Source organism: Canis lupus, chromosome 6, assembly GCF_003254725.2.
Source record: "Canis lupus dingo isolate Sandy chromosome 6, ASM325472v2, whole genome shotgun sequence".
NCBI lineage: Eukaryota > Metazoa > Chordata > Mammalia > Carnivora > Canidae > Canis > Canis lupus.
Window position 1 is genome coordinate 33,168,183 of NC_064248.1, and position 25,442 is coordinate 33,193,624.

Below are 25,442 nucleotides of genomic sequence, written 5' to 3' on the forward strand. Positions count from 1 at the left end.
TTTGCTTATTACGTACCTGATTGAAGGCAACTCAAGTGAATGTGGCCTTTTGGTCTTAGCTTTCCTGAATGTCCCCTCTGCTCACACAGTGCAATACAAGATCTTTTATTGTGTGAGCACAGGATCTTTCATTTCTATAATTTCCTCCAAAAGTATATATTTTTGGACATCATACCAGATGGGTGTTTTCAACTCGTGGCTCAGATAATAGATTTAGGATATTTATTGGTCATCATTTGTCCTTGAGTTTCTGCAGGAAAGAAAGAGGAAGATGGGAGACGCAAATTCTGGCCTCAAGGGGAAGCGGCCAGGAGTGAAGATGTCTAGAACAAAGGATAACGTGCATTGATGCCCAGGTAGCTGCTACCACATTGAGCAGCATGTAGGCAAAATTGAGGCCTTCAGGCAAGGTGACTTGCGGGGGGGCGGGGGGGGGGGGAGAAGATGCAGATAAGTGCTGTGGCTCTCAGGTGTCCTAGTTGGGGGTGCGTCTCATCTTGAGGTGAGCGTCACGGTGCCTGGTGCCAGTCCCACAGCGTCAGCGTCTGTGTATCCAACACAGCAGTGTGTGTGCTACCCAGCATGGGTGGGTACTGGTGGCCATCTTCAGTACTCAGTCCCAGTACTGAAGGGTGATGTGAAAGGCATGGTCCCTGCCATGCTACTGAGTCGTTAGGATGACTTTAGAGTTGGTTCTGAATGACCTTGGAGGGTATATGTCAAGAAGGAGGACTACTACTAACACATCTCAATGTTTTAGGGCCAGTGTTTCCTGGGGAATCGGAGGCTGTTACTTACAGTCTGTTTTCTCTTTTGATGAATTAAGTCCTTTCGTTGTTTTTTTTGTTTGCTTGTTTGTGTTTTTTTTTAAGGCCTTTTATTTTCCTTGAAATGCTGCGTCCATTTTGGGTATGTTATCAGAAGGTACTTGGTCACAGAATTTTGCTTTCACGCAGAAAAGTATCTGTCCAGCCCCCTGCTCTGCAGCTGAAGAGACCAAGGCTTAGAGGGATGCAGTGATTTCTAGCCTTATGCTGTCCAGTACTGTAGCCAGTAGCCACTCACAGCCGAGTAGATTGAAGTGAATTAAAATTAAATCTTCAGTTCCGCTGAGGGGGGCACTAGACGGAATGAGCACTGGGTGTTACATGTTGGCAAATCGAACTCCAGTAAAAAAAATATATACAAAAAATATTCAGTTCCTCAGTCTCGCTGGTTATCTTTCAGGGGCTCCAGAGCTGCCTCATGGGGGTGCTGACTTTGGTATTGGGTGGCACAGCTCTGGAATGTGACCATTAGCACAGAACATTCGATGGGGCAGGGATGCTGCGGCCCCAGCCTGTGAGCTGAATTTTAGCTCTGCCTCTCTCGTGCATGCTGCCTTGAACAGGATCGGCTGGCACAATGGAAAACCAAGCATTTTCTTCTGTAATTACTGAGGAAGAAGGTTCCCCCAAACCGGCTCAGCGGAGTGCAGACTTGCTGGTAATCTTGCAATCAGGGCCTTGGGCGGTGGGGGTGGTTCGCAAAGACACAAAAGTAATAAGATGTCTTTGCTTAAGGAAAGTCATCGGGACATAGATAGGTCCTGTGCGCACATAATTACTGCAGGGTAGAAAGCGAGTGCCACCAGAGGTGAGGAGGTAGGGTTCTGGAAGTGAAGAGCAAGATTACATCGGCTGTGGGGAAACAGGGAGACCTGGCACGATGGTGCTGGGGAGTGGGCTGAGAGGGACTGGTGCCTGGATGCCTAGCGTGTGTTCCAGGGAATTTAAGGTGAAAGCCAGAGGCAAGGCTTCTGGTAGATGCTAGGAATGGCACCTCTGTACTTCCGGGACGTGGTCATTGTAGTGTAATTAACATACTGTGTGCTGGCTGCTTGCTTTGTTCCCCATCAGACTTTGAGGTCAGAGGACCAGGGGAGAGCCTGGGTCGATTTCTGTGCTGTGAACAGTAGTTTCTCTCCAGGGAGTACAGACCATTCGGTGCACTGCATTTTTGTATTTTAGTTTCAATCAGATGGGAACATGCCACAATGTTTAACGCTAACTCTTGATTTTACCTGCTTTGGTAACAGTTATAAATGGTTAGATTTACACCACCCTTCTAGAAGTCTTTTGATAAAATGTGTTAGTCACCATGATTTTTAAAATAGCAGCTTATGTCCAGGCATAATCCACATACATCACCATCCACCCATTGACCGCATACCATCCAGTGGGCTCCAGTATAGTCAGTTGTTCAACCCTCAACAATCAGATTTTGAACATTTTCATTACCCCCAGATGAGATCCTATATTCATTAGGGACACTCCCTTCTCCCTACAGCCTCTGTGGTCAGCAGTCTCTTCTCCCTTCAGATAGCTTCCCAACGTTTCCTATAAGTGCAATCCTACATTATGTGTTGTTTTGTGTCCAGCTTCTTGCGCCAAGAGTCCTGTTGTCTGCTTTCTCTACCGCAGAGTTGTATCCATGTGCCGTCGTGTGGAGCCTCACTCGTGTGCGTTGGCTCAGGCAGATGTGTGGGCTCTCCTGGTTCTGTCATCTGCACTAGGTTTTCGTCAACATGTTTTAAAGGGATTTGGAACTTTTTTCTGTGGTTCTGCATGCGCTTCAGTACTACATTGAGTTAACTGGGTTGTGCAGGGTGGGGATAGCAGTGTCATTTGAGGGTTCAAGCAGAGTAGCAGTAGAGTTGAGGGATTTGTTAGATTTTACCATGCACAACCGTGGGACCTGCTCACAGCCTGTTGCTAATGGTGCTGGAGTCCATTGGGCATGTAGTCTGCGAGGGACGGTTAGTGTTAGTGGGAAGCAGGGTAAGTGAGGCTGAGCTGGAGCCACATCCCTGTGAGCGTCTCCTGACTTCCAGGTTCCCTAGCAGCCTGGCAGGCAGGGAAACCCCCACGCCTACAGGGATGTGGGCTCCATGGCTTCCACCTTCCAGATGGCTAGTATGGTGGCTCCTGAGGTAGGGCACATGGGTGTGTACACTGGAGTGTAGCTAACTCAGCACACCACACAAATCCACCATTTGGTCTGGCCTTCGGACTGTCAAACTTTTTGTTACTGGGATCCTGTTACAGTTTTAAAATTGATGAGAACCCCAAAGAGCTTTCAGGTAGTGGGTTATATCTGTCACTATTTGCTGTCTTAAAAAGCTATAACTATGACCAGTCTTACTCATTTAGGAATAATAAACCAATACATGGCAACACAAATAATGTGCATTTTATAGGAAATAAATATTTCCCAAACAAAAAAAATTTAATGAGGAATGGCATTATTTTTATATTTTTACAAATTTCTTTATTGTCTGGCTTAATAGAAGACAGCTGGATTCTGCTTTCTCTCTGCCTCTGCTTTCTATCACTTGCACTGTATTTTAGTGGAAATAGAAAACCCAGTCTTACAGAGGTGTCTGGTTCATAAAGGGAGCAGTAGTTTAATAGCCTTTTAAGATAATTGTGACAGTTCTTTGATACTACACCAAATTTGGTAGCTTCTTAAGGTTAATTGCAGTGTGCCAGTTTGAAACCCTACAAAGTAACTTTTTTTTTTTTTTTTTTAGATTTTATTTATTCATAAGAAATACAGAGAGAGAGGTAGAGACATAGGCAGAGGGAGGCTCCCCTGTGGGGACCCCAATGCGGGACTTGACCCCAGGACCCTGGGATTACACCCTGAGCCAAAGGCAGATGCTTAGCTGCTGAACCACCTAGGTGTCCCCAAATTAATTATTATACTAAGATTCATTGGTATGTATGTATGTATGTATGTAAGTATGTATTTATTTGAGAGAGAATAAGAGCATGAGTGGAGGGGGGTGGAGGGGTGGAGAGAGGGACAAGCAGATTTGTGCTGAATGCAGAGCCCAGGACCCTCAGATCATGGCCTAAGCTGAAATGAAGAGTGGCTTAACCAGCTCAGCCACCCAGGTACCCCTGTCTTATACTTGGAATGGACCTTTTCTATATGATTCATTGGTCGTTTGGAAAAGTTTGATTCACTGAGTTACCCAGATCTTGTAAATATTGACACATTGCACCGTACAGTTAACATTTAAAAAAAAAATGAGTGTAAGTCCCCTAAGTCACATTTATGTGTCCCAGCAACCTTGTGCTGTTACTTAATTGGGAACAGGGTTGTAGTTACAATTCGAGAAAGCTCTTTGGGACAAAGAGAGCTGTGACTTCGCTGAGTGAAGTAAGTCAGTCGGAGAAGGACAAACCTTATATGTTCTCATTCATTTGGGGAATATAAATAATAGTGAAAGGGAATATAAGGGAAGGGAGAAGAAATGTGTGGGAAATATCAGAAAGGGAGACAGAACGTAAAGACTGCTAACTCTGGGAAACGAACTAGGGGTGGTAGAAGGGGAGGAGGGCGGGGGGTGGGGGTGAATGGGTGACGGGCACTGGGGGTTATTCTGTATGTTGGTAAATTGAACACCAATAAAAAATAAATTAAAAAAAAAAAAAGAGAGCTGTGACTTCTGTTAGGTATGAAAAGTCTTAATACTTCCCAGAAGCATGGGTGAAGATGGTTGGGTGGTATTTAGGGTAGCCTGACTGTCCCCACCAGCAGGGTGGCCACTTTATGTGCATGGGCCGCTGCCATCGGGTGGGAGCAGGTGTTGTTGTTTGGCCCCCTGTGATGGGGAAGTGCCATGGACAGGGGTGTGGGCACCAGATTTGTCCATCTTCTCCCCATCACTTGCAGGTGTTTATAAGATGATCCTGTTAAGATGAGTAACAGATTGCATGAGAATTCAAGGAGGGAGCACTTAAACCAAAAATAACTTGTAATTTTTATTATTTTCCTTTCTAACCCTTTATAAGGGCTACCATTCCACTTGTTAATATCTGTTTTGTTTCTCTCCTCCATGCTCCCTCCCCCTCGCCACTTTCTCTATTTTCCAGGAGCTTGTATGGAACAGTTGGAACTCATTGGGAAATCATTCTGGATTCACTTTATTTTTAAAAAGATTTTATTTATATATTCATGAGAGAGAGGCAGAGGGAGAAGCAGGCTCCATGCAGGGAGCCAGATGTGAGACTCGAACCCGGGACTCCGAGATCACACCCTGAGCCAAAGGCAGGCGCTCAACCGCTGAGCCACCCAGGCGTCCATCATTCTGGATTTAAACATGATTTGTAAAACAGCACACTTCTTGATGTTCCTCAGTTTATTGACACATAGTATGCGCCTGTTATTAAACATACTGGCTTTCAGTTCTGAGCTCTCACTTCCCTGGCTCCTTCACATTTGCAGCTCCTTCTCCCCCCCCCCCAAAAAAAATTTGATGCAGACATTTGTGCACTGCTTTGTACAAGACCATCTGAAGGTCTTGGGGCAAAGAAGATTCAGACCGTCCATCTTTTGTATAAAATCTTTTAGTTCTCTTTTTCCCAGATAGTTAAAAGGATCTGAAACCATATATCCAGGGAGTGTTGTTTTAAAGAGTTAGTAGGTTATTTCTTATCTCTGCCCTACAGATGAATTTTTTTCCCTTTTGTTTTTTAAATTACTATAAAGTGAAATTGACTTGCAGGCGGGTTTCTGTGACTTTAACACCTGTACAGATTTGTGTAACCATCACCTCAATCAGGATACATAGCGGTTCCCTCCCTGCAAAATGCTCCTCAGGCTTTTCCTGTGTAGTCACATCTTCCATCTAGTGCAAACCCCTGGCAACCACTGATATGTCCTCTGTCCCTTACTGTTTTGTCATTTTGCAAATGTCATGTAAAAGGAGTCATACCATGTAAACTTTTAGATTGGCTGCTTTCTTCAGGGTAGTATCCACGCTGGGTGTGTCAGTCCTTCATTCCCTTCTGTGGCTCAGTAGTATTCCCATGTACACGTGCACCAGGGTTTATCCCTGTTCCCATGGAAAGACATCTGGCTTGCCTCCAGTATTTGGTCAGTTATGAATGAAGCCACTCTAAATATCTGTGGCAGGTTTTGTGTGGACGGAGTTTTCCTTTCTTTAGAGTAAGATGCAGAATGGTTGGGTCGTCTGGCACAGTATGTGAACCTTACACCAAACTGCTAAACTCTGACTGCTGTGCCATCTGCGTCCCACATTATTGTATGAGAGAGCCGGTTGGTCCACATCCTTGTCAGCACTTGATATTGTCAGTATTTTAAGTTTTAGGCACCCAAGTGTGTGGGTAGTAATACCTTACTGTGGTTCTCATTTGCACACACCTAACAGTCAGACAACTTTCCATGTGCTTATTTGCCATCCCTATATCCTGTTTGAAGTGTCCTTTCAAGTATTGGGTGGTTTGATTGCTGTCAAGTGTTGAGAGCCCTTTAAGTATTTGAGATGCAAGCCCTCGGTCAGGGAAGTGATATACACCCATTTTGTCCTAATCTGTAGCTTGTCCTTTCTCATATGGTCGGAGCAAAACCTTTTAGTTTTAGCAAAGTCTAGCTTGTCAAAATGTTCTTGTATGGATTCTTTGCCCCATCCCACGTGTTTTCTTCTTAAAGTCTTATGGTGTTAGGTTTTATATTTATATCTAAGCTCCATTATGAGTTAGTGTCTGTGTAACGTGTGTGGTGGAGATTCCTTTTTGTGGCTTATGGATGTCCAGCTGTTCCTTTACTATTTGTTATAAAGACTATTCCTTTTCCATTGAGTTGCTTACCCCTTTGTCAAAAATAGTAACATTTGTGTGGGTCTGTTACTGGACTCTACTGTCCTGTCATCTCTGTGCTCATTCCTTGGCTAAGACAATACTCTTCTTTTTTTTTTTTTTTTTTTTTTTAAGATTTTATTTATTTATTCATGACAGTCACACAGAGAGAGAGAGAGGCAGAGACATAGGCAGAGGGAGAAGCAGGCTCCATGCAGGGAGCCCGACGTGGGATTCGATCCCGGGTCTCCAGGATCGCGCCCTGGGCCAAAGGCAGGCGCCAAACCGCTGCGCCACCCAGGGATCCCAGACAATACTCTTCTGTGATTACTTTGGTTGCCATGTTGATTACTGAAGCTTTTGAGTGAGTTTAATCGGGTGGTATAATTCCTCAAACTGTGTTCTTTCCAAAATTGTTTAATTTACTGTATGTATCTCCTTCATTTTTCCACAAAAACTTAGAATCAGCTTATCTGTAAGTATAAAAAAAATCTTGGGATTTTGACCGGAATTGTGTTCAAACAGAAGGACGAGTTTGTAGAGAGCTGATATGTTGACTAGGAGTCTTCAGTCCACGAGCATGTTGTCTCCTCTTCTAATGACCCTGCCTTTTGAATGTCCAGTTCTCAAAGGGACGTTGCTTGTGCACAGCAGGTCAAGGTCTCCACTGGTTTGTGGACTGAAGTGTCTTGTCCCCATGGTTTTTTTTTTTTTTTTTTAAACCACATTTCCTTTGCTGTTCTCTGGGAAACTAGTCTTCCTCCTAGGAACAGTTTAAACAATTTCTGTGGCCACTGGTGTTTTACAAAGTCTTGAATGTGGCTGTTTCTTGATAGCTCTGGTGGGTCTGTTCAACAGGAGGGCAAGAAGGAGGTGTGGTGAGTGGTGATCAGCCTGCTCCAGTGTGTTAAGGAATCCAGAAACAACCTAGGGTTCTATCTTAGGTTGCTGTTTGCTTATTTATGTTTATTTTGAAAAGTTCTTTCTACCCCCTAGATGGGGCTTGAACTCATGACCTGACAGAGAGCAAGAGCTACATGCTCTGTCAACTGAGCCAGCCAGGGGCCCCTCTAGGTTGCTCTTTGTGGTGTTATTCAAATAGAGAACCCATTTGAAATGGCTCTATTTGACTACCTAAAAAAATTTTTTTTTAAATATTTTATTTATTCATGAGAGAGAGAGAGGCAGAGACACAGGCAGAGGGAGAAGCAGGCTCCATGCAGAGAGCCTGATCCGGGACTTGATCCCGGATCCCAGGATCACGACCCGAACCAAAGGCAGACGCTCAACCACTGAGCCACTTAGGTGTCCCTACTTTTTAAAAGTTTTAATTAGCACAATCAGGAGTTTGCTTAAAATCTCTCCTCTGTGTCTGACCTCACCCCCAGCCCCTAGAATCCTTTTTTTTTTTTTTTTTTTTTAAGTTCTTAAGGGAAATCCAGACATTAAAAAGATGCTGCCATCTGCCAAGGTGTAGACAGCTTCCAGACCACAAATAGTTGAGGCAATCTCTGCTCCGTGACTGTCCCAGAACTCCCACTCCTTCCTGACTCTGCATGTGCCGCCAGTACACCCTCTTTTTCCTTCTCTGGTGTACCTTCTAAGGACTCTTGGGCTGGTGTTAGGACGTATTTGGTTTGTACCCTTTGTTCTCTGTTTTGCTCTGTGTGTGTTTTTACATTGTTAAAAGATAGTAAGTATTCTCTGAACCTTCTAAACTAACAACATGGAAGCAAGATGGCAAGGAAGAAAGATGCCATTCCCCAGAAGTAAGCATTGTGCGCTTAATGTCTGGTGGGTCTAGTGGGTCTACGTCGTTATGTCGTGGATACATACACTTGCCTCACTCATTCTGTAGGGACGTCCTGGTAACTCAGGGATGCCTGTCTTGGTGGGATACCCCCTTAACTACAGTTTTACTTTCTTTAAAACTACATGAGTGTAAAGTGAACTTCTACACATAAGTAAATTTTGTAGATAATTAAAATTTTAAAATACCAAAATGTTTACTCTTTTTAGACCAATACTGCAGAAAGTAGAACAAGTGTGTTTCAGCTGACGTGACTCAGTTGTTTAGTACATCATTTGCTGTTGCGGGAGCCCTCAGAACTCTGTCCCCATGCAAAGTAGCTTATTTCTATTAAGTGCTCTTCTCGTTTTAGATACAGCTTTATTGAGATACAATTTGCAGTTCTCTCATCCCAAGTGGACAATGCAGTGGCAGTTAGCATACCTACAGAGTTGTGCAGCTGTCACCGTAGTCAATCTTGGAAGATTTTTTTTGCCAAAAAGAAACTCCTGCACTCCCTCGCCATGACCCCTCCTGCCTTCCCATCCTCCAGCTCCATGCAACCTCTGATCAGCATCCTATACATTTGCCTGTTCTGGACACTTCATACTATATGTAACCCTTCGTATTAGGCATTAACTGTTCTCTGTAAAAAAAATGGTGTTTCATTGTAAGAAATGCTTGTCTAGATCTTTGGACATGGATGTTAGTTTTCTTTGGAATAGATTCCTAGGAATGACATTTGAATAAAAGGATATTCAGCTTTTTGGTTTTAATAAATACAGCTTTTGGGTTGAATAGTTGACAGCCATTTGACACCACTCATTTTGTGACACTCTCCATCAGTGTGCATTTCCAGTATTTTTCACTGTTAATCTGGTACATAAACAGTGGTTTCGCCTTAGAGAAGTTGAGCATATGTATTAGTTGTATGTATATTTTTTTCTTTAGGATTTTATTATTTGAGAAGAGAGAGAGAGCACATGCACAGGTGGGGGAGAGGGACAGAGGGAGAGAGAGAAGCAGACTAGACTCCCCGGTGAGTAGGGATCCCAGTGCAGGGCTCGATCCCAGGACCCTGAGATCATGACCTGAGCCAAAGGCAGATGCTTAACCAACTGAGCCACCCAGGCACCAGAGTCATTTGTATTTTTTATGAATTTCTCCCTTGTGGTAGTTGGGTTGTTTCATTCATTCATTCATTCATTCATTCATTCATTCATTCATTGTTGGGTTGTTTCTTCTGGAGTTTTAGGAACTGTGTGTATTCTGGATATTAATCCTTTGGCCATTGTGTGATACAAATACTTCCCACCTTTGTCCTGTGGCTTCCCTGAAACTCGGTCTCTGCTGGGCATGCTGGGACTTCCTTTTCTTTTCCACAAGTGGTCTGTGCTGTACAAGCAGATAAGTGGCATTTCTCTTTTTCTGTGGAACAGGACAGTGTGTGTGAGCAAGCAACACAGACATAATTACAAGCTCTTCAGCCACGCAGTGTAGCCCTCTCCGTGCCTGCCAGCATTCACGCCAGTCGCCAGAGTGTGTGATATGACTGGCAGTTAGGGCGATCCTCTTGGGAATAGATGATTTTTTTACATAATCAAGCCAGACTGGAGGCCCCAAACAAATATTTTTATTTAAGGTACACAAATTTATATATGGCTGTCTTTGGGGGTTTTATTTTCATATACCTAATTTAAATCAGGATTGTTTCAGGGTATAGAGTTGTCAGGTCTCAACACAGTGGGTCTGCTTTGAACCTTCAGGCTCCATGAAGCTGTGTGTGCACTGCCCCTGGGCCCTGCAGTGGCCCACCAACGGCAGAGGACCAGAGACCTCCCTGGTTAGTAGGACAGGACTGCACTTGAAAGTGGGCTCCCAGCCAGCCTCATGGGGGACGCATATAGCCAAATTGTATATAAAATCATAAAAGGAGTAAAACCAGACACTTTAGAGTTGTGGTATTGATTAAGCCATGGTTTCATTGTTAACAGTACTGGCAGGCTAGCCCCGGGGGCAAGATAGTAAAAAAAACAGTAACAAAACCAAACCACCTCATCCACATCCTCTGTGGACGCAGAGGAGCTTCTGATGGAACCCACCTGCCTGTGATGGTTGGGACAGGCTCGACCAGGTGGATGCTTGGGGGTGGTGGCCCTGGTCTGGGAACTGGGACCATCTCAGGTCGCAATGCCCTGAAGGGCACGGGAGGCCTGCCCTGCTAGCGAGCCCTTATTGTAGCCATCAGGGCCCTCCGTGGCCTTGGCCCTGCCTGCCTTCTATCTGGACCTCCTCTTCCTCTTTTCCCCTCGCCCAGTGCCCTTGTCCCTGTTGGCTCTGTCCAGGGTGTGCTTCTCTGGGGTCTCTGCCAGCCTGGCTCCTTTGCACTCTGGGGTCTCCACGCAGATGTCACCTGTTCCCACGAGGTAGTGTTCTGCGGCTCTGTGACTGTGCTCTCTCCTCCCGTCTTGGCAGTTGTCCCTTCTTGTCTCCTCCCACAAGAAAGCGAGCAGCAGGAGACCAGGGGGCTTATCTCTCTGTTCCCTCCTGAACCCCAAGGCCCAGCCCAGCTCTGGGCACAGAGGAGACACTCGATAAGTAGGTTGACTGACTACTGAGAAAGGTGCCGGCTCTGCCTTGCCCGGCCTCAGGTGCCTGCTGTTCAACATCCTCCCCCACCTGGAAAGGACGGCACGCAGCAAGGAAGTAATGAAGGTGTTGTTTTAGTTAGTAGTTACTGTAATTGCAGGCGCCCAGGGCATGCCCGTGTTTTAGGGAGATGTATTGAATCCCTGGTAATGTAATGATGATGGACTAGGGAGGAACTTTTTGAAGCACAGTTGAAGCTTGCCATCTAGGACCTCATTCAGAAACTGCGTCTGAGAGGCTCCCCTTTCCTCGCCAGGCACGGAGAGCTGGCAGGGAGGCATCTGTGTTTCCTCCCGGTCCCCAGGTGTGTGGTCTTTGTGACTGGGGAGGCGAGGGTGGCAAACAGGCAGCATTCCTGGTCAGCACCTGCTGCTTTGCACCCGGTGGCTGGGAGGAGTGGTCACTCTTAGGGACCACTCTTTTCCTGGAAGAGAGAGGCCAGTTGCAGAGGCCTTGGGGCCCACCATCCTCACCTTATTGTCTCCTTGGGTGACTGTCACCCCTTTGTGACCTCCATGTTCTGCCTGAGGCCCAGTGTTGCCCTAGAAGAATCCCCCAGAGGGCCTGGAGTTGACTCCATAGCTTCTGAGGCTTCCCAGATACTGTGTTTGCCAGGAGCATTTCCCAGCTCTCAGGGGTCTCTGGTTACTTGGGGAGTGTCCCGCCTCTCCCTTCCCTGCACAGGGGCCTGCTCAGGACTGCCTTCCCTGTGCCACTTGTGGGGTCCCACGCATCAGTCGCCTGCTCTGTCTCCTGGTCTGCCTCTGTCTGTAGCCAGCCCTGCGCTCTGCCTCTCACTGTTGTTGGGTTATCAGCTATCACTTTGCTCCTCTCAGTGAGCTTAGTTCTAGGTCCTGTACATTAGGATTTATGCTGTGGGCCAGAGCATCAACAGATGAGTTGTATTTGAATTCTCCAAAGCAGGAATGAGGGAGCTGGGGCTAAGAGTTGGAAGAGCTCTCCTGAAAAGTGCATGAACGTTGCGCAGGACGTGGGTCATCTGATACATTGCTCTGTGTCACTTGGCAGCCTTGTAGTCTTGGATGCTCTGCCACTCGTTGCCATCGGGAGGAGTCTGGCTATCTACTGGTTGTGGGCGGTGGCGGGGAGTCCAACGTGTTTGGGAACGACAACCTGGTGATAAAATGTAGCAGGACCGAAATCATAGTACAGATGGTGGCATCATTCAAGTGGCAAAAAATCTAAAATAGATAACTGGAGGTAGTCTTGGTCCGAGGATGGTTGAGTAAATCATGGCATGTTGTGGGTGCTATTCAGAATTAAGTTCCTATGCATATTTATGTGTACCGACTTGGGGTAGCTCTAGTTTATTCGTGTAATGTTAATACCATTTTTTGTTCATCAGAAAACGCATGTATGTTGCTGCATACACATATATAGGAATAGTAAGGATGCCTGAAAGAGGATGCGTAAGACAGTGACTTCTTCCTTCACATCAGGATTGGAGTGGACAAATCATTTCCCTTAATTCATCTCTGTTCTTCCTGCCTTGCTACTGTGAGCATTTCATTCTTTCAAATCCAAAAGTAAAAATAAATATAGAACCAGGACCTGCACAAAAATGTTTATAGCAGCTTTGTTTGTAATAGCCTCAAATTGGAAACAGCCCAGATGTTCTCAGGTTCAGATGGTGTGTCCCTGCCATGGAATCCTACTCAGCGGTATATAAAGAAACCAGTTGTTGGGATCCTTGGGTGGAGCAGCGGTTTAGCGCCTGCCTTTGGCCCAGGGCACGATCCTGGAGACCCGTGATCGCATCCCACGTTGGGCTCCCGGTGCATGGAGCCTGCTTCTCCCTCTGCCTGTGTCTCTGCCTCTCTCTCTCTCTGTGTGTGTGTGACTATCATAAATAAATAAAAATTAAAAAAAAAAAAAAAAAGAAACCAGTTGTTGACCTGAGTCTCAAGGGAATTGTGCTGAGTGAGGAGGGCATTCCAAAAGGTTATATACTGTATCCATTTATATAACATTCTTGAAATGACAAAATTATGGGGACAGAGAAGGTTCATCATTTCCAGGGGTTATGGGAGAAGAGTGTGCACAAAGGGGATGGTGTGTGGGTGGCTATAAAAGGGCAATCCAGGGCAGCCCGGGTGGCGCAGCGGTTTAGCGCCGCCTGCAGCCCAGGGTGTGATCTTGGAGACCCAGGATCGAGTCCCACGTCGGGCTCCCTGCAAGGAGCCTGCTTCTCCCTCTGCCTGTGTCTCTGCCTCTCTCTCTCTCTCTCTCTCTCTCTCTCTCTCTCTCAATAAATAAATAAATCTAAAAAAAAAAAAAAAGGGCAACCCAAGGGTCCTTATGTTGGAACTGTTCATGTCTTGACTGGACAGCCACACCTATGCATGTCTTACAAGTTCAAGTGAACAGTAACAGGGTTAGTGTGTTGCATCAGTGTCGGTGTCCTGATTGTGAATTGAACTATGATTTCCCAAAATGGTGCCAGGGGAACTGGGTGAAGGGAAGTGGATCTCTATTATTTCTATAATTGTGAATCTATGGGACACTGGGTGGCTCCTTTGGTTAAATGGCTGCCTTTGGCTTGGGTCGTGATGCCAGGGTTCTGGGATGGAGCCCTATATGGGGGCTCCCTGCTCAGCAGGGAGTCTCCTCCCTCTGCCCTCCCATGTTCTCTTGCTTGCTCACTCTCAAATAAATAAGATCTTGGGCAGCCCCGGTGGCGCAGCGGTTTAGCGCCGCCTGCAGCCGGGGGCGTGATCCTGGAGACCCGGGATCGAGTCCCACATCGGGCTCCCTGCATGGAGCCTGCTTCTCCCTCTGCCTGTGTCTCTGCCTCTCTCTCTAGCTGTGTCTCTATGAATAAATAAATAAAATCTTTAAAAAAAAATAAGATCTTAAAAAAATAGTTATCTCAACAGTTATCCACAGTTATCTCAACAGTATGTTGGTTTTTTTTTTTTTTCTAAACATTTATTCACGAGAGAGACGGGCAGAGACATAGGTAGCCGAAGAAGCAGGCTCCATGCGGGGAGCCTAATGTAGGACTCAATCCCAGGACCCCAGGATCGCGCCGTAAGCTGAAGGCAGAGCCACCCAGGAATCCCTCAACAGTATGTTTAATACAGAATTAAGTCAGGGTGATCTAGTAGAAATTTGTAGGAGTATAGGTTATGTTGGGAGTAGACACTTAAAAAAGCATATCAAGAAATTCAGCCTTCAAAACAGCATCAGGCCCTGGTGCCTGGGTGGTTCAGTCAGGTCAGCATCTGCCTCTTGGTTTCAGCTCAGGTTATGATCTCAGGGTCATGAGATGGAGTCCTGCACTGGGCTCTGCACTTAGCAGGGAGTTGGCTTGATCTCTCTCTCTCTCTCTCCCGCTGGCCCCCCCTCCCCAGCTCTCTCTCTCTCTCTCTCTTTTATTTTATTTTAAGATTTTTTATTTATTTATTCATGAGAGACACAGAGAGAGAGGCAGAGACACAGGCTGAGGGAGAAGCAGGCTCCATGCGGGGAGCCCAACGTGGGACTTGATCCCAGGTCTCCAGGATCAGGCCCTGGGCCAAAGGCAGGCGCTAAACCGCTGAGTCACCGAGGGATCCCCCCCCCCCCTTTCTTTTAAATAAACAACAACGGCAAAAAGAAAACAGCACCATGCCTCTTTCCTCAGGACTTTTTACTTTATTTCTTCCTGCCTGGTGCCTCTGGGTTCATTTGGGGGCTCCATCTAACATGTACTGTATCTAAGAAGTGAGCACTCCTTCTGGAGGACAGACCACGTGGGCAGAGCTGGTCTTCTGGAGGAAGAGCCAAGAATGTGGACGGGGCTCCCCTGGGGACAGTGCCCCTCATGTCCAGCTGTAGCCTGAAGCCAGTGAGTCCACTGGTAAAGGGAGCTTGTGGTTGTTACCTGAGAATGTCTGCACTGGGCCTGGCACTCAGTGGGGGCTCAGTAAGTAAATGGAGTTTTACAGATTCATGAAACACTCCAGCAGACTTGACATCCTGTTTCCTCTGCTGCCCTGCTCCAGCACAGACCACGCTCGCTCTCAGGCGGCTCTTTTCTCCCTTGAATTGTGTGAGAATTGCAGGCTGCTGAGGTGGATGCTTCATGTCTAGATTTTCCACATAAAAATTTAATATCAGTTACATTCCTTGCTTCTTATGCTTAAGGGTTTTCTGTTTTGTCTTCTTTCAAGTAAACTTTCACTTTTGGATGAATTCTGGGTTTACAGGAGAAAGGTACTACATGAGCTCTAGGTCTGTGTTCCCCTCAGCCAGGTTCCCACGCTGTTAGGGACCCACAGCAGCAGCTGAGGAACCTAGTAATAGTAACCCCACTGTCGACTTTTTTCCCCATTAACATCCTCTTTCTGTTTCTGGACCACTTTGCCTTTTGGAAGTGATTATCTAAATTGATGAGATTGCTTGAATATATTCCTTGTCCTGAACCCAAGAATTGAGTGTGTGTGGGGGGGGAGGGGGCTTTAACAAAAAGAATGCTGAGGTGGAGCTCCTAGAGATTCTATGCAGTCACTCTGATGTGGAGATGAGAGAACCCTCCCCTCCCTAGCCCCTGCAGACACTACTATCAAGCCATGCAGACATGGCGGGGAATCACAAGCTTGGACAAGAAGGTGACTGGGGGGAGGCTCAGATGGGGCTTCTTATTAGGTGCTAATGGATTTCCAGAACCAGTACTGTTATTTCTGAACTGCCCCTACTAAACATATTTGGGATTGTTAATTAAGAGATCAATATGCAGGGAGATACCAGTGTTCTCATTTACCATGATAACCTCTACTTTATGTAAGGTTCTTTTTTTTTTTTTAAGATTTTATTTATTTATTCATGATAGACATAGAGAGGCAGAGACACAGGTAGAGGGAGAAGGAGGCTCCATGCAGGGAGCCCGACGCGGGACTTGATCCCAGGTCTCCAGGATCGTGCCCTGGGCCAAAGGCAGGCGCTAAACCGCTGAGCCACCCAGGGATCGATCCCCTGTAAGGTTCCTTAAACTGAGTTCGGTGCCAGGAGAGGAGACCAGGTAAGGAGGACTCACAGAAGTCAGAGGGCTTTTGACTTGGAATTCCAGATGAACTGGAGTTAGACTGTGTACTCTGTGTTGGCACCCATATAGTCTAGCCTTTTAACTGAGCTAGTGTTTTGTTCACTGGCTTGTATCACACTAGTTGGAAAGTTTGAGGAGGAATCTGGGGCCTGAGCAGAGACTGAATCTGAGGTGTGGCTGGATCTTTGTGGTCTAGGCACCACCTGGTGGCGGTACACGAATTTCTTACTTGGAAGGCTGCTGCGAGGTCTTAACTGTGTTGGTTTGTCCCCTCATCTCGGGCTGTTTGGGGAGAGGTTTCAGTAATTTTTGTAAAGTGACAGAAAATGTTAAAGCCAGCAAATTGAAATTCTGCTCGCTCTTATTTCATCCAGGAGTGAGATTCAGACGCTGAATTAGCACCACCTCATTTCCATAGCAATTGGCAAGTGTTCTTTGTTGAGTAGGTACTGTGTTATGACCTCACAAATGGAAGTTAGTGGGAAGGGAAGCTGAATATAAGCATGGGCTCCTCAGTAGAAAGAGGAGGAAGTGTATTGGGTCTGTAACCAACCACCCTAGCCTCCTGTGTATTTCTAGTCTTCAGAAAAGGCATTTTGTGTCCTATTGTATATATATTAAAATTGTGCCTCTGGTACTTAAGCTTTACCAGTCTCAAGTAATGGAAATGATCTTTGATTGTATTTGAGTGTCATAAATATATTTTGAAATAATCACTGCTTCTCCCCCTCAGATATTTGGCACATTTGGGACCTTTTGTCTTTTTATTTGAAGCATGCCATATTGTTCTTGGAAGTGCTCACCAAGCATTTTCCCAATCTTATTTGAGACCATTGTGTGTCAAAAAAGTAGTGCTGTGGTTCAGATTTGACCAAATGAGAGTTAACACATTTGGGGAAATTCCAACTAGATGAGACTTAAAATTCAGGAATAGGATCACCGTATGTATAGCAATAAATGCATATACACGCCAATCTTGCACTTCTTTGATGATAATGAAGGAAGCCATTTGAGATATTTCTGGAAGTCTAATACAGAGTTTTTGTGGGCTTTGGGTGCTTTCATCATTGAATTCAGGTCCAGGGATTTACTGTGTCTTAATTAAAAATTTAATCCTCCTGCTGAATTAACTCATTTATGAGGAGCTTTTTTTAACTGGATATTCAGTCCCTTAGGAGCTAGACTTGAGTTGCCAACTTTTTCTACCAAGGCCTTGTGGCAGTTGGTTGGGAGCATCAGTGGGGCCTGTTATTGGCCAGATTCTCATGTACGTGGTGGACCTACCAGGGACTTTTTGTCATTTCACAGCTACTGGCTTGGACCACCATCTTCATGCTTAAGGAGGGTAGAAAAGAGCAAATTGAACAGACCAGTACAGATGTGTAAAAAGGTGGGATATTGCTCAGGAGAACCTCAGTTCAAATGTAGAACTCTCTTACTTTGCCTTTAGGGGCCAACTGATCCTGTCTTATAATTTTTTTTTAAAATTTTTATTTATTTATGATAGTCACAGAGAGAGAGAGGCAGAGACACAGGCAGAGGGAGAAGCAGGCTCCATGCACCGGGAGCCTGATGTGGGATTCGATCCCGGGTCTCCAGGATCGCGCCCTGGGCCAAAGGCAGGCGCCAAACCGCTGCGCCACCCAGGGATCCCCATGATCCTGTCTTAATTAACACTAGAATAGGATCCCTCATTTGTAAAATATTAGATTTTTGTCAGTGCACTGTAGTTAATCCTACTTCCAAAAAACTGTGGCTCACTTTTTTTCCTACCCTACACAGTCAAGTGCTGTGATCCATAGATCTTTTGACTTGGTCTTGATTTGATTTTTTTTTTTTTTTTTTTAAGATTTATTTATTTGAGGGCAGCCCAGGTTGCTCAGTGGTTTAGCGCCACCTTCAGCCCAGGGTGTGATCCTGGAGACCCGGGATCGAGTCCCACGTCAGGCTCCCTGCATGGAGCCTGCTTCTCCCTTTGCCTGTGTCTCTGCCTCTCGCACTCTCTCTCTCTCTCTCTCTCTCTGTGTCTTTCATGAATAAATAAATGAAATCTAAAAAAAAAGATCTATTTATTTGAGAGAAAGAGCACATGAGAGTGCAGGGAGAGGGAGAGGGCAAAGCATACTCCACATTGAGCGTGGAGCCCCATGCAGGGCTTCATCTCACCACCCTGAGATCACAACCTGGCCAAAATCAAGAGTCAGGCACTTAACCAACTGAGCCACCCAGATGCTCCAGTCTGATCTTGATTTTTCTTTTTTTTTTTAATTACCATAACTCCTGGTTTAAAAAAAAAAAAAGGACTCTTATTTCAAGTATCTTTTAAAGAAGATACCTTGTTTCAGTTATAATCTGAATTCACTTGGATCTCAGAATCTTCAGGATTACAGGTCATTTGGAGAATTCTATGACCTGCTGTGGTTTATAGACTGCTTACATTTACATAGCATCCTTGTTACAGGTGTGATGCTCTATTTTGTATAGAGATTTTTGTTTTTGCAGTCATGCACTAAAAACTGTATTTTAAGGCAATTGTAGTAGGAGAGATTTCAACCGAGGAACTAAATTAAAATACCAGGCATACATCAAGCAAAGTATTTTAAGATTTATGGTATATTCATGTGATGTGAGTCTGTGTATAGTGCAGACTCCTACTACCAGTGCTTCTGGAGAGCCTTTTAATACTTTATGTGCCCTTCCAATGTTTATCATGTAAAGGGAAATGAGAATTTGTTCTTATTCCAACAAACTGTCTTTTATAACCAAAGGTTGCTTAGTATCTTTTTCTTTTTTGTAACTTAGCATAGCTTAGAGAACTTTGCATATGGGTACATTGAGAACTTTTATAAAACACTGCTGCATAATATTTCTATTGGTGGAATGTGCCATAATCTATTTCATAGGGCTTCATAGGGGTTTTTCCTCATAAAATATTTTTTAAAAGATTTTATTTATTTATTCATGACAGACACACACAGAGAGAGGCAGAGACACAGGCAGAGGGAGAAGCAGGCTCCATGCAGGGAGCCTGACGTGGGACTCAATCCCGGGTGTCCAGGATCACACCTTGGGCTGAAGGCAGTGCTAAACCACTGGGCTACGGGAGCTGCCCTAAAATATTTTTAATGATGGTTTGATGTTAATTTAGGATGATAAATGTGTATAAAAGACATTTCAAAGTACCGTATCTTTCATGTTGCTTTTTAAACACATATGTTTTAAGAGTTTAGAGTTTTAGCTAATTAAGCAACTTCAAAAAGGATTTCTCTTCCTCACCCCCCACCCCAGGTTTTTTTTTGTGTGTTTGCGTGAGGGTATGATGGTGGAGGAACCATTTCAAAAATGTATATGTTTGGGGATCCCTGGGTGGCTCAGCGGTTTAGTGCCTGCCTTCAGCCCAGAGCATGATCCTGGAGTCCCAGGATCGAGTCCCGCATCAGGCTCCCTGCATGGAGCCTGCTTCTCCCTCTGCCTGTGTCTCTGCCCCTCTCTCTCCCTGTGTGTCTCTCATGAATAAATAAATAAAATATTTAAAAAAAAATGTATATGTTTGTTTCTATTTTTATTTTTTTAAGGTTTTTTTTTTTTTTTTTAATTTATTCATGAGAGACGCAGAGAGAGAGAGGCAGAGACATAGGCAAAGTGAGAAGCAGGCTCCTCGCAGGGAGCCGGATGTGGGACTTGATCCCAGATGCCAGGATCATGCCCTGAGCCAAAGGTAGACTATTCAACCACTGAGCCACCCAGACGTCTGTTTTTAAAAATAACTTTAATACAAGTGTTAATTGTATATATTGATAATAGTTAATAAAACAAGAGTATCAGGATTAGAAGTGACACAAATTTGGTAATACTGGTTTCTTGGCCTCCAAGGATTTCTGAGTTGTGTTTTGAGATGCTTAAGGGGGAAAGACATGGTTTATATTCAGGAATTACTTGAGAGATGTAATCTGATAATTGGGGGTTTGGGAGAGTGTCTAGAGGGGAACGGGGAGGGTGCTGTCCGTGGTGCTGAATCAGACCCGCTGACGATCTGATGGGGGAAATGTTTTGAAAAGTTGAAGGCCTAGGACACACTTAGGTAGCTGTTTTAAAAACCGCATCTCCTATTTGTAGCTGAGACTGTTGATTTCAGTCAGAATGCATACAGGAAACATAAGGGGGCCACATTAGTTGCAGTGAGCTGTTCTGACATGTGGAAGAAGGAGAGGGTTTACATATGAAAGATGGACCCTGTTTGCCACCGAAGGCTATTTAAATCCCAACACTTGACCTAGCATTTTGTTTTGTTTTTTTCCTTTTAAGCCAACGACCTACATCAGTGTAAGAAGATTGCTTTTAAATAGAGATGAGAATGATATTTGCCATTCATTGCTTCAGAGTTTTGAATCCATGCCTTTGATTATATATAAATGTTTGTCAAGCCATATTTCAGCAAGCATTTAGAAATCTGTAGCACATCTTTTTATGTGCTTCTCAATCCTCCTAGGGACCCCCTTTCACATACCTTCTGCCCCACCTCCCCCATTCTGGTTTTTGCATGGATTTATACTTCAGTTACTACAATAATTGTCCAATGGCACTTTAGGACTCACAGTTTTTTGCTGTTTTAAAGCATTAACATGTGGTAGAAAGTTCCATTGCACGTTGCTATGTATGTATTTAGTTAACCATGTTTTTTCTAGGATTGAGTTTTATTTTTATTTTTAAAAGTATTTTATTTATTTGAGAGAGAGAGAGAGAGCACGCATGAGCGGGGAGAGGAACAGTGGGAAGGGGAGAAGTGGGATCCCAGCTGAGCAGGGAGCTTGACCTGAGCTGAAGGCAGACACTTCACTGACTAACCCAGGTGCCTCTTGGGGTTGAGTTTTAATGAGTAGGAAGCCTATTTCAAAATATCATTGCAAATGGAGCAAATGTGGTATACTGGTTGTTCGTGTCCCATTTAGCATTTTGAAAGCAATGAAAATTCGTAGTAAACATATTAGTAAATACCTTTTGGGATAGGGCATGTTTATTATGGCACATTTGGATCATATTAGTGACTAGAAATCGTCAGAAGTACAAATATGTTTTTATTTATTTAATTCAAGACCTAAAGGTAAAAACCATGGAATTTCTTTTTCTTTTTCTTTTTTTTTTTTTTTTAAAGCTGGAGACACAGATGACCCACCAAGAATTACTCAAAACCCTGTTATCAACGGGAATGTAGCCATGAGTGATGGGCACAACAACACAGAGGAAGATATGGAGGATGGTGAGTACTTGTGGTTTGTTTACTTGCATTGGGCAGAAAACAATCAGAAACACATTTCTTCCTTGAGTACTTCTGAGTTTCTTAGGCATAGCTAGTTTTCAGGAGGTCTATATCCGAAGAAAATTTAGGAGCCCGTTTTGGATTTGAATTTCAAGATTACCTGCTTATTTCAGGGTAAGGTGGTTCTCCCCAGCCTAGGCAAGAAGGTTTAAATACAGAAGTTTGTAGCAGATGGGGATTTACTCAGGCTTGCAATTTCCCAGCCACTGTTAGTGTTCAGAACAAGTGTATCTTACTCTCCTTTCCTTTTTATCTGCAGCAAGATACTTCTAGACATTGGAACTTGGGTTTCCATTGCATTCTTACTGTAGTTGTCTGTAGCTGGTAATTCCTCCCCGCTCCCATTAGGTGTGAAATTAGAATCGAGCTTTGGGTTTCATTCTCCCACACTAACTTTTGGTCTATATCTTCTGTGCCAAACGTGTATGCAGAGGTATATGCATGGACATTTTGTGCCCAGGAAATCACTTTCTTTTGAGGCCATTTCTTCTATATAATTTATCAGATAGGTGACCTGTACATTTATTTGCAAGGTCAAAATCGTGAGTCGATAGCAGCCAGTAATCACTTTATGCAGTCCCTGGAATCTTGCAGTGTAATATAAAACCATGTTCTGTCAAAAGCCTGTCCATCAATCCTCATGAGGGTTGTGTCCTTCCCAGGGGAGTAACGGGGCAATTGAAAGGAACCATCAGTCCCGGGCTGCGCCACCAGAAGGACTGCTGTTCAGACCTCCTGCCAAAAGTTCAGCCTCCATGAGAAACTGCAGCCGTAGTTGAGAGTTCTCTCACAGTGCGGTTTACCCCCTGGCAGCTGGCTGAGGCAATATCTGAGGAAGGTAAAGAGGCGTGGTCTAAACCCCGCTGCTTTGTTACCTGTGGAGTGCGCTTCCCACCGTAGATCAAGGGCAACGGTGTGGGTGTGGTCTCTTTGGTTGCTGGGCTCTTGGTTTCATTTCAGACACCGGAGATGCCAAAAGTGATTCAGAGCGTGCAGTTGGGAAGGTGCAGCCAGGCCCGGTGGGCCCGGTGTGAATCAGAGAGGGCTTCCAGTCACTTGAGCAGTAACTGGCTTACCCCAGGCAGAGAGCTCCCTGTCTAGTTCCACAGAGCAATTCTAAACGAATATTTCTGCACGTGTTTTTTTTTGGGGGGGGGAAGGCTTGGGATGAGGCACAGATGTAGATAAAGGGCAGGGTTTCTCTACCTTGGCACTGTTGCCTTTTTGGGCGCATCATTCTTGGTTTTAGGGGTCTGTTCTAGTGTGATCAGATGTCAGTGTCATCCCTGCAGTCATGCCCACTCCCTGCAGTCCCGACAACCAGAAATGTCTCTAGACACAGCCAGGTGTCTCTGGGGGTCCAGATTGCCTCACTTGAGAACCACTGTTAGGAGATTATAGTATACATAAAACCTCTTTCCTTTTGAGGCAATTTTTACTAAATCAGTAGTAATAAGTAATAGTGCCAAACCATAGAACCTAAAAGTGAAAATACTCCCATAGTGAGTTACCAGACAGGTAAAAGGCATTATAGGACAAAGCAGAGTGGTCTTCAGTGGCACTGTATTCCTTCCTGATTTGGGATTTTAGCTGTCTTTTGAAAGGCCCAGGCTAGGAGAGTGAAAAGATTGTCTCTCTATGATGATAAGGGGATGGAAAGGAGATTGTTCTGCTTCTAGGAGTAGAAGCCTTAGTTTAGGGCAGCATTTTCCCAATCCCAATAGGTATTTTGAAACTCTCTTCTGTGGGATGTTAGCATGTGATGAGAAATATTCAGTGGTCTAGGAAGTTGGAGCGGTGTTGGGTCAAGCAAATGTCCATATCATGGAGCTTCTCTGGACTGTCCACACCTTAAAATCTTTTTCCAAAAGACTCGTTTTGTTAGTGATTCCCCAACACTGAACTTTAGAACCCCCTTTGCTGAATCTGCTTTTGACATTGTAAAATAGGGCATGCAATCTGGGAAATATTGGATTAGGCTTATATCTACTGGGCAGAAGGGCCTTTTTTGGGAGGGCAGTTTCTCTACAAAAGTTAAGTAGCTGACAGCACAGGCAGGAATTTGGTTGAGATAGAGCCGTATTTAAAAGTCCTATTAAAAAAAAATATAAAAGTCCTATTAATGGAATTATGAGCAAGAGTCAGAGTCGTTTTCTGGTTGCACTTACTATGCTACTTTGATTTTGGTTTCTTACTCAGTTTTTCCTTAGATAATGATGAGAAGTTTTAGAGTAAATGCAGCCTCTGCAAATGTAGATTATCAGTACCCATGAAACAAAAGTAATTTCTGAGGGCCAACTAGGACTTGCAAAGAATAAAAAATTGAGGTTTGATAAAATTAACTGCAAGAGCGCCATTTGGGGACTCTTTAGGCTAATCTTCTGATTTAAAACAAAAGATTGTATCTTCCTCTACCTTTTTCATGCAACTGGATCCTAGTCTGTTACATTGGCCTTTGCCCTGGGAAGATAAGGTTGGAGTACAAAGGGCATGGTGGACGCTGCTCTGTAAGGGCAAGAGTGGAGGTGGAGGGTAACCAAGTTTTTATGTTGAGAATGTATGGTGACCGCAGGTAGCAGAAACTCCTCATCCTGTCCTTGTCAATAAAAAGAGGCATGGAGTAATGCACTAAATTCAGCATTCAGGCAGGGTATAGAGTCTCTGTTTGGATGAAACACTAATTCTGCAGGATGTGGGGCATCCTTCAGAATCTCAAGTGTACTGCTTTAAGTTTTTTTTTAATTTTGAAGTAATTATATATAGACACAGGGAAGTTGCAAAAATAGGATCTTGGAGTACCTTTTATCTCTTTTCTTGGGCAAAGATGTTTATGGCTCCCGTAATTCCTCATGGGAGTGTGATCAGGCCAGGTCTTTCTGCCAAAGATAGGTTTCAAGTCTGCTCTGCTTTTTTGTAGGCCCTCCTGTCTTGACCTTTTGGTATATAATGTTATTTTTCATTTATGTAATTAGTTTAAAAAGAGTTGAGAGCCATAAGGTGACATTTTTATTCGCATGAAATCTCATGTTAAATGTCCTGGTTGGCATTTTTCAGAAGTAAGTCTGTCCTAAGGGTGTGCCTTGAATGTGAGGTGGAATCTCACATCTAGCTCACATCCATTTGTGTGAGCTGAGCTCTGTGAGGCAGGATGGTGCCAGGCATGGGCTCCTGAACCTCTCTCTGCCTCTGAAGGAAGGGCCTGCCATCTTGTGGATTCGGTACCATGCTGAGTTTTGTTTGGGCCTATTTGATATTTAAGATTAATTTTGGAATTTGACTGAAGTGGGGTAAAACAAAAAGCATTTCTGATGGGCTTTGACTTTTGTCTGTAAAAATGTAATCGTACAGAGAGTGGAATTGTATCTGAAAACAAATGGGTGAGTTAGAAGAGAGGCAGAACTTGGGAACACTGAACACTTTAGGATCTCATGAGTACATGCCCTGAGGTGATTTTTATTTGGTTAATTGCAGTTCTTTGGTCCCCAAAAAAGAGGACCAGTTTTATTGAGATCTGCTTTTGGGGGATATTAAACTCTGGGATATGACATTTTACTTACCAGAGGCAAGGTCACTGTTAAGGTGCCACAGATCTCAGGTCCCGAAACCTGCTGTGCTCATTTTGTGAAACACCTCAGATAAGATAAACCACTTAGCTTCAGCAAGCCTCAGTTTCCTCATCTGTAAAGTGGGAGTACATCTGCACTTGCCTACCTTGCAGAATTGAAATGCTGCTCACATGTGATTTGAGTCTGTGAAATAGTGGCTAAGCCAGTCTAAGACATGACCTTGAACCTATCTCTTGCCTTTTCTATCTTTTTGCCCCTCAAAGGGGTTGAGGTCATACCTACCACTTAATGATGCTTGAGTACATGCTGCATCTCTTAGGTAGGACTCACACCTCCTGAGCAGCCCTTGTTTCTGAAGGGCTGTAGCTCTACATGAGCAGGGCTACATGTAGCAGAAAAATTGGGGATAAAGAATGTTGAAAGAAGG

General features: G+C 44.5%; 1 protein-coding gene across 4 annotated transcripts in view; it reads left to right on the top strand.

The window, feature by feature from the left end:
* Nucleotides 1-25,442, top strand: part of USP7 (ubiquitin specific peptidase 7) — a 65,357-nt gene that overhangs the window by 11,753 nt on the left and 28,162 nt on the right. For 2 of the 4 annotated variants that reach the window (XR_007411275.1, XM_025416540.3), the window contains exon 2: nt 21,285-21,389. Coding sequence is in view for 2 of the 4 variants with exons in the window: in XM_025416540.3 (XP_025272325.2) it covers nt 21,285-21,389 (105 nt within the window). In the remaining 2 variants the exon portion in view is untranslated. Of the gene's footprint in view, nt 1-15,550; nt 15,699-21,284; nt 21,390-22,155; nt 22,288-25,442 lie in introns of those variants that run through there. The other 2 variants (XM_025416541.3, XM_025416542.3) reach the window with 2 other exon arrangements.